Source organism: Fusarium keratoplasticum, chromosome 1, assembly GCF_025433545.1.
Source record: "Fusarium keratoplasticum isolate Fu6.1 chromosome 1, whole genome shotgun sequence".
Lineage (NCBI taxonomy): Eukaryota > Fungi > Ascomycota > Sordariomycetes > Hypocreales > Nectriaceae > Fusarium > Fusarium keratoplasticum.
In genome coordinates, this window is record NC_070529.1 from 3,968,189 (window position 1) to 3,981,052 (window position 12,864).

At 55.6% G+C, this 12,864-nt stretch overlaps 1 protein-coding gene across 1 annotated transcript; it reads left to right on the top strand.

The window, feature by feature from the left end:
• Nucleotides 1-9,416: 9,416 nt before the first annotated feature.
• NCS57_00118800 (CAP-Gly domain-containing protein) lies at nucleotides 9,417-10,680 on the top strand (the record flags this gene model as incomplete). Its single annotated transcript, XM_053051258.1, has 2 exons — nucleotides 9,417-9,656; nucleotides 10,192-10,680. 2 exons carry the CDS (start codon nucleotides 9,417-9,419, stop codon nucleotides 10,678-10,680), a joined length of 729 nt encoding a protein of 242 aa, XP_052919773.1.
• Between the last annotated feature and the right edge of the window lie 2,184 nt (nucleotides 10,681-12,864).

Here is a 12,864-nt window from a genome sequence, read left to right on the forward strand (position 1 = left end):
CGAAACGCTCAAAAGCGATACGACACGGCGGCCAGCGCGAATGAATGCCCAATGGCTTGGCCCTGCTCCAAGAGAGGTTATCCCGACTTGTCCGAGTCTCGCCTTTGTGAGTCTCGGCCAGATTCCCGATGATCTTTGTTCGCCCCAAACACCTCAGCTTATCGACCAACCGCCATGCGACTATGGCCTCAGCATCGCCCAAGGCACAGGTCCAAAAACTGCCAGGAGACAGCTAGTTTGGCACCTGTCAGTACCATGGCAGCAACCAACAACCATGTCCGACTTTTTGTGTGTGAGCATGTACTGTAGGCAGGTACTGCTGTGCGACGGCGTACACCGCAACGCTTTGTACCTCATCGCCTCGTACAGCCGCGGTCTTGCCCTGCCTTGCTTGGCCTTGAGGGGGCGTTGGCGTCTATCGTGGTCTTAGAGACTAGGGTCGAGGCCGCCGCACACCCCCCCTGTTCAGGTTCCATACCAACTCATCATGGACGCCCTCTGGTCTAGGTTGAGCGATGCGATCTTCGCATGGGGGACCATCTGCTTCCCGGCTCCGGTTTTTTTCTTCATCCTCGCCTTTTGACAGCTGGGGCAGCGAGGACAGGTTCTAAAGGCTTGGGGGGCTCTGCAGGCAGGAATCCAGAGAGAGCTTGCGCGCGTGGGATGTGGAGGGCCATGCAGGCCTCGAGCACCTCGAGGTGTCGAGGCGAGGGAGACAATGGGCTGGAATGAATGGGCGTCGTTCAAGGTCGCTCGCCGCCAGTTCCCAGCCAGCATCCAATCTCAAGCATCCCGCGTTGAGGCAATGCCACGAAGCATTGCATAAAGACTCGTCAATACGGGCTTGACCAGGCGATCCATCTTCCGGGCATGGCGAAGCTGGCTCGCCGTCAGCCTGACCGACTTGCGAACTGGCTGCTCTACGTAGTAGTTCGATGTCGTGAGGCCTTCCGTGTATTAAGCCACTTGAGGCGAGAACGTCTCAGCTTTCAAGGCTCGAATCGTATCAGTCCTTGGCTCAGACCCACGGCTCGCGACTCATCTTTATTTCAGGGACGTCTAGGATGTAAGAAGGAAGTATACGCGCCTTACGCCCCAGTCGCCATCGATGCTCGCATCTCGGGCTCCCGGCAAGGTCAAGGTGGGAGCTGGCTGAGAGCGACCGCGCCAAATAATAGCGCACATGCGACTTGTTGATTGTGACTTGGAGACCGTTGGATTGGGGCTGCTCCATTCCGGCACGCTCCAGCGCGACGACAGCCGAGGGGCGTTCGCACGAACTGCCTAGTTCGAGCCAGGTTGCTAAGTCAGTCACGACGCGCTGTAAAACAACTGGTGCCAGGATCACCCTCGTCGGACCTGGGGCTTGGCTCGAGTTCGCCGCCAGAGGTTGGTCGATACCTGAGCTGGAGCTCGCAACAGCGGACAAGAACCCCAGGCGGCGGGGAACGGCGCTGCCATTGGGCATCTCCACCTCGAACTGGCGAGCCCTGGCCCCGAGTCACCACGCCCAACGAGATGCGGAGGTGCGATTCTGCAACAGCGTGGTGTGAGGCGAAGGGGAACAAGAGGCTTAACCCCAATCTCTCGTACAGGTGCGCTAGCAGGGCCAGGAACGCCCCGGGAGACGAGATCACCCGGCGGCAAGCGTGGAGAAGGGATGTCATGATGCGCAGTGGAGAAGATTTGGCAGCTGGTTGCTGTTGGCTTGCGCGTTGTGAAGAGCAAAGACGATGGTCACTCTAGACCGGACAAGGCTGGGCACGCTAGGCCAGGGTCTCTCGTTCGCATTCTTTGATAGATTTGACGAGAAGTCTAATCGTGATATCGATTTGGAGAACAAAGCAGGGATAGCATGTAGGCCAGGGCCGACGACTGCATCATCGCATTGATCATCCCGGCGAGATGCCAGCCTAGCCCAGCCCAGCCAGGCCGCCAGGCACAGGCGCCAACAATCGATCAGCGTCAGCGTCAGCGTCAGTCAGCGTCAGCGCGCGGTGATCGATGGGGTGGGATCGTCCGCGGGGAGCTGGCCTGCTGGGTAGGTGCTGAGAAGGATGGACAGCGTTGAGTCGGGATGAGCAAATGGGTTGGTTGTGCCCGTTGGGCTCGGCCGGATGTACTTCCGTACCTACCTTCCCTGAACCACAGCACCTCTTACACGGAAACCACCTGCCTCATGCTGGGCTCTCACGATGGAAGGCACGGGCAGATGCCCAAGGCAGTACCTACGTCGTACCGACCTTGACCTTCCAGTCCATTCTACTCCGTACATGACCACGTTATTCCACGCAAGACTCTAGAACGAATTGGGCACGACCAACTCGCGCAGGCTGCATCCATCTCCATCGAATGTGACGAGTTCCCACTTGAAACCGCTCACGAATCCTCAAGAAATTGCGGCGCACAGCGGCGGCGGCGGTTGGCAGAGGCGCAAGCTCAGAATCCGTTCGTGAGTGGCTTAACCCGCTGGCATCTGCCAAACCCCTTGCAACTGGCACTAACACCACTAACATTGGGCCAGCCATGATTGACAGAGCACAATTGACATCGGATTCGGCATGGAGCACCACACCTTGTTCTTCATCACCACCTGGAGCCTTGCCCAACTTGGATAACGGCGCGAGCTTGGAGCACGAGCCTAACGTCCGTCTGTGCGCTGCCCGGCCCCAGACACACTCGACACACTCACAGATCACTTGCACATAGGTACACGCCTCTTTCACGTTTGATGTTCTGTTCGGCTGGGGCTTTGTGTCTTGAGGTCGATGGCGGCCTCGACGTCCTCACTTTGGGCGCTTGAACCTGAGCCAACACAAGAAGGCCCGGCCCGAGCTGTCGACATGGGCAGCCGAAACAGCGAGCCGTGCCCATCAAGCGGAGCTCATCAGCTTGAACCAGCCAGCCCCCTCGCGGCTATAGAATTGGAAACAAGCACGCTATCTAAGCCGAGAACCCTGAATAGTTAGGTCAAGAGGGTGCGTTACTCCACGAGAAGCAAGGCCCTTTGCTTGATGCCAAAAATTCTGCGGGCTTGCCTTCACGATGCTCCGCTCCGTGTTGCTCCACGGCTATTCGTTTGCTCCACGCCGCTTCCGCTATTCGTTGGCTTGCCGGGAATACCCTGGGGCGGTGCTTGGTTCCGCTGATGAACTGGCGGTCAGAGAACTGATTCATCAGAGAATGAAGGCCTTGCGGCAGATGGATAGGCAAACAGCAAAATACCCGCTCCCCCTGGCGGCTGGTGTTGGTGGTTGGCAAAGCTGGTATCGTGAGTGACCGAGGATCAGTTCTGCTGGTTCCATGGATCATGGCTCGTTGCTTATGGGTCGCTCGAACACGGATCATGCGACGACTTGATGTTATTTATGCGTTGTCGAGTCCGAGCACCGCCCTCAAAGTCGTACTGAAGCTCGGTCAAGCATGCACGGCAAGGCAAGGCATACGATCTGGTTGATGTGGACTGCACACTATGAACGCACTTTGCGGCGATAAGCCAGGCTCCATCCGCAAATACCTCTGACAACGAACCTTCAACATGGTTGTCTCGCTTGGCACCCGCCCACTTTCCTTGGCCGACGACCTCGTTGCAAAGAATTCTCTTGGCCTTCCGTTCAAGCGCTCAGCCGGCCGGTTGGTCGGTAATCAGTCCAAAGCTTGATCTTATTCAGCACATTCTTCTCGCCCTCGGAGTGCACCAAAGAGTGGAGACACTGAAAGATTGAGATGGCGTCGAGCGGGAGCCGTTGCTGATGCTACCCTGTCTACATGATGCAACAGCAGCGAACCGCCGCCCCGCGCCCTTTAAGATTGGACTTCGGCATTGTTCCTCGAATTTCTCTTGAACTTGAGGCATCTCCCACTTCAGCCCCTCCCCTCACGAGCCCTACTTCCGTGATAGGGCTTGACCCTCGGGCCCTTCTGAGAACGCCACGTTATGGTCGCCCGCAGCCAGACATCTCCAGCATGGATGGATGGGTTTCCACCTCGCTGGCAAGGTGACCGCCTCCACATCGATGAAGAGAATTTTTCTTCTTTGCTTCTTTCTGCATCTTAATTTGGGCACTCTCCCACCTCTATTGGGTTAAGTAAGGTTTCCTTTAGGCCAAACTCACCCAGCATGAGTGCTTCACCGGCCCCTCCTCGAACTGCGAGGATGAGGTGGAGGGACGACCTGGATCTGCAGTCAGGGATCAGGGCGGAACGGAGGAGCAGCAGAGCATGGCTTCGCTGGCATGGCTCAGCATCACAGCGCAGCGCAGCGCAAACTGGTAGAGGGCTGAGAATGGGCGCGTACACTCTTCCAGGTTGCAGCATCGGGGAGCGGTCCTCGACACCACCATTTTGGCTGGATGAAGTCGAAGCCGAGACCCGTAGAACCTGCGACAAAGTCGAGCCAAGACGGTGGTTTCTTTGGCAGAGATTTGTCCAGCAGAGTCGATGACGGGATACTACGTTGAGCCAGCTGATCGCCCCAACACAGATTTGGCTGTTGGTGCCCGAGCAAAGCAAAGTCGCCAGATTTTCCCATATCCGTTTGTCGCGGCTCCCAGCGCTGTTCTGGCCTCACGCCCTCATCCTCAGTCACAGCAGCGCATTTTGATACATGGACGCCTGAAGAGCGATCTAGAATGTGTGGGTGCGTTCCTGGTTCACGTCAGAGCGTCGTTGGATAATAGACCGGATGTTCTATAATGGTGCATCCCGAGCCCCATGGGCACCTGGATCTCTTCCATCCACGTTCTGAGATTCAAAGATGTGGCATTGCAAATGTCGTTGGGACAGGCCTTGAAGTCCACCCACGAACCATCCTCGACGAACCAAGCTGCGGATCGTGTGTCAAGTGAGCTGCGGCGCATGTGCGTATGTCGTTCCTCCAGCCATCGTCCAGCCCACAGGTGGGCCATCTTTCAACTAACGACAAGATGGCTGGAGAGAGAGGGCGCAGCCAGCAAGGCACAGAAGGCTGCTCCGTATCTCTAAATTCATTTGACGGTGAAAGGCCAAGGATACCTCTCTCCTTAACTCGATTGGCGGAGTGCGGGAATGGGCGCTGCCAGGTTCTTGCGGGGACTTGAGACGGAGGCGGAGTCGGAGTCGGTAAACGGAGAGATTGAACGGGGGTGTCCCGGAGATGGGACTTACGTCTATCTTGGCCATCCCACATGAAATGTTGGCGAGAGTACGGATACATCTTGGTCACCGCCGCCTCGATCAAGGACCAAGGTACATGCCATGACTGCGTTGGCTGTGATGCAAGCCTCCGAAACCCCTGCCCGGGACCGGGAATACCTTCGTGCCCCATATCCTTTCCCCGAGGAAAGCAATTTCTGCCAGCGACGTCATGAGCCGATTCACGATCATCTGTCGCATTATCGAAGCAAGGGGACCAGGGTACCTCATTAGCAGAAACGGCTGACAACAGGCAATCTTCTAGTCTGCCACGAGTCCATCTCACGTCAAGCCACTCTGAAGTCGGTCAACGCCAAGCATGTGGAGATCTACATAGGAAAGCCTGCCGCTGAGCGTCATGTTTGATGCTGCGAGTGCAGGCCCGATAGGCATACCCCCAGCACCGAGGCCTCAAATGAACCCCGATCTTTGACCGTGTTGCCGGTATGAACAACCGGAGAGGAGTTTTGTAAAGTGATATCTGAAGAATTACCTAATCTATCACATCCCTTTGCAGTCAATTGTTGCTATTATGGAGGAATTCATAAGCACACCCAATCCTCTGAGGTCTTCGTTCAAGTGGTGCTCACAAGAATACAGGGGTCAGTTAGATTGCACACTAAGGTGCACTGGACGCCCAGGTTGACGAGCTGGAAAAAACTCCTCCACAGATCGAGGGCTCGTGGCTCCACGTTGCCAACCGATTTCGTCAGAAGGATTCTGGGCAAAGCAAAACAGAGTGCGGGTTTCGACATAATTTGCCTTTTATCCTACCCTGTTCTCATGAGCCAATCTGCGGTTCTCCGTCAACTATCCTGTTTCTGATGGAGCGGTGAGTGTCCTCGGTGAAAGACCATGACACCTCGGGGATCGAAGCCTCCGACACAAATGACATTGAGAATATTCCTTTGCCAGGATCTCGCTTGACGTCAGACAAGCCGACCGAATGATGAAGCGAATCAATTGGCATCGTTCTCGTTCCCTGGACCTATAGCACAGGTCAAGTGAAGCGTGATGGATGTAACTTCTGACGAGTGGTTGCTCACATTGTGTCACACTACATACGGACAATTCGTCGGTTGTTGGACTGGGCGAACTGAGCTGAGAGCCGAATCACATCATGTGCTTTCCTCAAGTTCCTAGCATTGTGCTTTGGCCGGCGATTCGAAATTCGCTCAACTTACAAGACGGGCAGACGCTCCCCCAAGACAGAGCGCAGACACATGCAGACACACGTTGCAACCGGGCCGGCCTTGACTTGAAGCAAGTTGGCAAGATCGATGGCGGGCAAAGGAGCAAAGACAAGGTCAGAGAAAGAAAAAATCAAACAGCCCCCGTTGGTTTTGGGGGATTGCTGCGAACCCCCGGCGGGTGGTTTGTGACGTGTCAGGAGGGGCCTGCAGAGGATGTCGGCCAAGGCGTTTCATCCCGTTAACCCCCATCTGTTTGCACAAGTAGCCTTGGCTTCCTATTCCGGTCGAGAACCAGATCCTAGTGCAACTCATGGGGCATCTCACCCAAGGCTTGTTGTTACCGCGTTTGTTTCCGTAAGGCGCCGTCAGCCCTATCTGCTATGGAGGTGATCTGAGCTCCCCTCACAACGGAACGGGTATCCAACCTCTAGGAAAGCATGCGCAGCAATAGTCGACATAGAGCATTGGGTTGCTTGGCAATAAGCTTAAGACAACTGCGAGCAGCAACCGGTTCGATCGACTGGAGCGAAAAGGAGAGACAGTTGATGCCTTGACCCAGAATTGCAGAAGGACGATTGCATCGTTGCATCAACAATGGGGCCGAGGAAGCGCTGTGTTGTCCCGTCTCTACCCACCCAGCACTTGGTGTCTCTGTTGATGCGAGAAAGACCGTGGGCATCACATCAAAGGTCGAACCGGACCCGGAGCCGGGGAATCAAAGGACTGGAGGGCAGACCAGGGATGATGCCGACCAGGATAATCAGGACTGCCGCCCAACCCACGTTTTCCCGACGGCCGCGAGCCGCGCATCCACCTTTTCTTGTGACACCAGGCATGTGCCTGCTTGTTGTTGCTTGGCTTGGCTGATACAGCAGCGGTTGCCATTGCTGCTGCTACTACTGCTGCGCAGCATTGGTATGGAGACATGGCATGTAAGTGAGTCGCTGCGGGACCGCGGGAAAGCAGCAGAAAGAGGCGAGCGGCGGGCAGACGGGCAGCTTGCAGCAGCGGTGGTGGAACCCCGTCGGTCGACTATTCCCAGACGACTAGGTGCGTATATGTGTGCTAATAAGTTATGGTTGATGGCATGCCCAGCGCAACATACATGATGCGCGAAATCTGGCGTCGGTCCGCCAAGAGGCTGCAGTTCGATATGGTGGTTCCCCTTCCGTGCTCCCAGGCGGACGGGTCCGCGCGCGACGAGACGGGCAGGCAGACAGACAAACGCCAACCGGACCAATCGCCGGCGTGAAACTTGACCGGGCCGGTCAAGGGCGACGAGATTGTATAGGACTAGAGTTGATGGAGCATGGATTGATCTATACACGGATATGGTAGGGTGGAATGCAAGGAACGGGCTCGAACAGGCGGGAGATGGACGGGGTTGACAAGGTCGCCGCGGCCGCAACTACCTACCTACATACCTAGAGAGCGAGGACCCTCAGCAGCGAACGAAACAGGACCGAACGAGTCGACGACAAAACTAAAACCAACCAAGGCCTGACAACTCAGCCCGGCCTTGGGTTTGACCTGGTGGCAACCAGAGGATGACAAACGCGTGGTGCTGCCAGGGATGAGTGTTTTTCAGTCGGCTTGACACTTTAGTCTAGATCCATCCCGCCCGTTACGGAGCACGTTCCCGAGACATCTGTGTAATAGCTACAGCGGGTGGCTCTCCACGTTTCGGTTTCGGGGCCCCTTGGCAGCAGGACTGTCGGATCAGACAGGGGAATCCTATGATGGAAGCATCCTCTTTCTGTTTCAAATAGCCACTGTGGCATGGAGGAAGGATCGTTTGCGCTGTTGCTGCCGGGCGGGATGGCTGGCTGGCGAATGAGGCATGGGCATGGGCAAGGGCAACAAGCAACAGAGACGGCCGGGATGCGGCTTTTGGAATTGGCCCCAGCAAACGACCGAGATATGGCGAGCGATCAATGCAACTCTGTCAGTGGCTTGAGATGCAGAGTTGATCATTCCCCACACTCATAGCCAGGCAAAAGGAACGGGAACGGCAGTTGGCCAAGGGTCGCTGTCAAACAAGGCTTGATGGCGAGGCGATGCGAGACAAGGCGAGGGGCGACATGGCTGCACCGGCAGCTGGCAGCAGATTGATGGTGGCAACATACGGCATCCGAGAATGGGACTGCACCCTCTTAGGATCCGGTCCTGACAATGTCCGGGAGATTGCAGTCGACGGCAGATCTCGTCGAGTTTTCAGGACCTCGCCAAGGCTGAGATGGCAGCTCGCGATGGACGAGAACAACCGACAAGGGGCCGCAACAAATCTCTTGTTGTTGCTTTTGCTGCTGACGATACAGCTGGAGCACAGGACTAAAGACAGGCGGCAGGTCAAACTCCAGCCTCGGCCTATCAACAGGCGCCATGCTCGGCTGAGAGACGTGTTCAACATGCGGGTAATCCGGTTCGCGCTAGTTTCTGGGTCTTGATGCTCCATAACCAAGGATGTTGGAGCTATCGACAACGCCTCAAGAGTTCACCCCCAGGAAAAAATGATGCATAATAAACCAGACCTAAGCCAAGATGGATGCGATGCGTGCGCGCGTCTGCCGTACTGGACTGGACTGTATGTACGTAAGCCGCGAGGTCTCGACCCCATTTGTGCGGATTTGAGGTCGAATTGCTTCTTTTCCCATGATGCCTCCACGTTTCCCTTTAGCCTTGTAGCTAAGCTGGGCTCTGCTGCTGGAAAACCCTGGACTGCATAATCGCAACCCCACCACACTCGATCAGTCTGGTTGTCCTCATCCAACAACACCGGCGAGGCTCCAACTCTTGCCAGCCTTTTCTCCCTGGAAACTCCAACACACGACACGAGTCTCGCATCCATCGCCCTAGTCTGATCTGCCCCGGCAAGCTCATACCCTACCTACCTTGCAGGCCTGTCTCGGGTATCCGTACTGTTTTATTTTTATTTTATTTTTTTTTGCGGCGCAGGCGTCTCGCGATAATCGGGCTCTTGACCGCCAGAGTCACTCATCATCCGTCCATCCATCCATCAGTCAGTCAGTCAGTCAGTCAATCTCAGCAGCCATGGCCGACGTCCCGTTGGTTGTCATCTCCGAGTACGCGCAATCGGAGCGCCGCATTACACCATCATGGTCCATCTCGCAGCTCAAGACCAAGCTCGAGACGGTGACGGGCATCCCGCCTTCGTGCCAGCGTCTGTCCCTCAAGCCTACGGCCGGCGCAGAGGCCATCGCCGTCGAGGCGCCTAACGAGGACGACACCCACCTGTCCAACTTTCCCTTGGCCCCATATGCCGAACTTCATGTAAGTCGAAGCACGGCCCTCATTTGTCAGCCGCACTCTGTCTTTGCTTTGCTTTGCTTTGCTTTGCCTTGCAACCTCCTTACCCTTTGCCTCTGTTTTTTTCCTTTTTGCTTTCGGGATGGGATGTCATGCGTGAACTACAGAACCCGCTGGCTGCCCGAAAATTTCTCGCCCCCGTCCGCTTGACTTGAAGATCGCCCGCCACCGCCCTCGGATTCCGACGGCTTCCACTCCGGGTCAACGCGCTGTGCTTTGCTGTGCTTTGCTGTGCTGGCCCTTCCAGGGGTGGAGGGGGGCGTGCAAGTGAAGTGGGCGGCTGAGGACGGTGAGCCAGCGAGCGAGCCATGACGGTGCGGCAGCGAGAGAAGCGGTGGGAGTTGAGCTACGTGCGTGCGTGCGCTCAGGGACCTGACATACCTGACGAGTTCCCCATCCTCAACCCCCGTCTAGCAACATAGGAGAGGGCCCGCGATGGTGCCATGGCAGCATCTTTGCAAGTAGTTCAAGATAGGGCTGACAGGGATTTACCTGGCAGGTGATTGACACACGTCCTGCGGCCGCCCGGATCAACTTGAACGACACCACGGGCGTCGACAAGTATGTCATGCCCGAGGAGGAGTACGAGAAGAAGACGGACTCTGTCCTGGCGTGGAAGAAGAACCAGAAGCTGGGCCGATTCGACCCCAGCGCCCCCAGTCACGAGCAGGCCAAGCTGGACGCGCTCGACCGCGAGATTGCCACACGCGGCATCGCGGTGGGCCGACGCTGCCGCGTGGGCGGTGAAGACACCCGGCGCGGCGTCATCCAGTACGTGGGCGAGGTCAAGGAGATCCCCGGCGGTCTCGGTGCCTGGGTCGCTGTCAAGCTGGATGAGCCCGTGGGCAAGAACGACGGGAGCATCGGGGGAACTCGCTACTGGGGTGAGCCTTCGGAACTGAAGCATGGTGTCTTTGTGAGACCGGAGCGGGTAGAGGTTGGTGATTTCCCGGCTCTGGATGATTTGGAGGACATGGAGGAGATCTAGACGACGTGGGATGAGAGGGCGAACATGTCAACATGTTCTCTGCAGGCTACTCTTGTTGGTTCGCATTTGCGCGTCGCGAGACTTGTTCGCACGGCGTCCATCAACAGGCCTGGTACGAGTCGATGAAGTTCATGTCGAGGCTCAGGGCAGTGAGGTATGGCCAATAAAAATAGACTAGACAATTAAGCCGTTGATCTCTATGATATCAGTGATTTGTTCATGTTTACTTTGATGTATTTGCTGTGTCGTCCAGCATTGTCTGACCCGAGTTACTGGTGATAGTATCTCAGCTCCACTTCACCATCACGACCCCACGATCTTCAACGCAAGCAAACACGATGGACTCGAGTTTCACGCATCGGATCTTTCCTTGTGAAACACATGCCCCGAGCTTCTAGACTTGTTAGAAATAGATCTTTTCGCCCCCTGCGAGAGATCTGTCGTGCGTTTATTCTCTACTTCTCCCTCTTTCTTCTCCCCGGGGCCCTTTTTTTTCCTGCACCTTTTTCCCATCTTGGTAAAGCACCCTGGGGTCATGATTCCCGATCCGTGAATTCTTGCAGCAACGGCTTCAGGGGACGGAAAGGCCCTGGGCAACTTTATTTCAACAACAGCGATGCTTCTATGGGGTACTTGGAATTGTCTATGGGGGAGATGTAGGCCGTGGTCGAATTTACGCCGTCGTGTTTGGCATTATGGTTGTTGAGTTGCGTGGCCATGGGCGCGCTGGCTGACGACGGGGGCATGTCCCCTTGTCTACCCCAGGTTCATGTGCCGGAGACGAGGCTTTTCGGGCAACTCCGCATTTGTTTCTCGGGACATTTGGGGTAAATGACAAAAAAAGGTCTCAGGGATTGCCGAGGCATGGGAAACTGGACGCCCGGCTGCTGAGACTCTGGGGAAACGGGAGATGCATGGTTACCCGAGGAGGAGGCTTGCAGAGAGAAAAAAAAAAAGGAGGGGGGAGGGGTTTCCCGGTTTCCTGGTGTGTGTGTGTGTGTGTCGCCTTGCATGCTGCTGCGAGATATCCAGCACAAAACTGAGGACACAGTCAGATAGTGTGTGAGCTGCGTTGGCTATGCAGTTTTCGTCAGCAGTTCATTGCAGGAACCTTTTCATTGTCGTGTGTAATGCCGGGGCAAAAGTGCAACGGCGGACCGAGGAAATTTTCATGCAGCAATGACATACCATCGTCCGTCCTCCCCAGCCGTTCAAGCCCGGGACGCGGGCGTTGCTGCTGGCTGCAGCCGGTCAGATTTCGAGGCGGAATGTTGCTGCAGTCATTCGGCCGGAGCCGAGGCTCTGTTTCTGGAGGTATAAGTCATCCGGACAACAGGGGGAAACCTGGTTTTGGACGGCTAGTCGGTTTGTTGACGAGTTGAGCTGGATGGTGAGCTGACGTGAAGGGGCTATGTTGGTTGAGGGTTGTAAACATGGCCAGTTGCTCGGCTGTGTCTCGATACTGGGCTTCAACACCAACACGTGCTATCACTCCCAGGCTGTCAGCTATCCTAACCAAAGACAAGTCCACAGTTCGAGCTAGTCTTTGTTTCATATCCCACTCTCTTTCTCTGTACCGCGAGTCAAGCGGATAATTACAGTTTCAATAGTTGCACATGAGGAGGTTGACATGCTTGGCAGACCTTAGCACAAACTGTGACTCGATATAGAGACCCAATGTTGGCGATGCGAGTCAAGATTCCAAGTTTGGACTCGTCCAGGGGTATCAAGGATAAGCCTTGGCCCTCACTAACTCATATTTAAGTTGAGATCTTGACTCTTCCTGGCTATTTTAGGCGACGGGAACCCACGAGGTGTGGCGCAACTCTATTGTGATGAAGTGGAATTCAACAACGTTGGTTCTCTCAACGCCAGGGCCGAGAGGTTTCGCTCCAGAGGTGGTTAGAAAGTAGAGCGCTTTGTTTCACATGCCCCTGGATTGTCCGTCTTCTACCAGCGATTATAGTCAGAGGCCTGTGATGGGCACTTTGAACAAGACACTCTCATGGAGTAGAGTCATCCGTATGAGGCAACAGAACCAGTGCCAAGCTTGATATCAAGGGCGACTATTGAAAAGTAATTTAACCTCATAGCATACCCAAGGGTAGATCAAGGCAACCCAGTCAGAGAGATACAGTTTTACACATAATCAAGCCATCATGTCCAATTCAAGGGTAACTATAG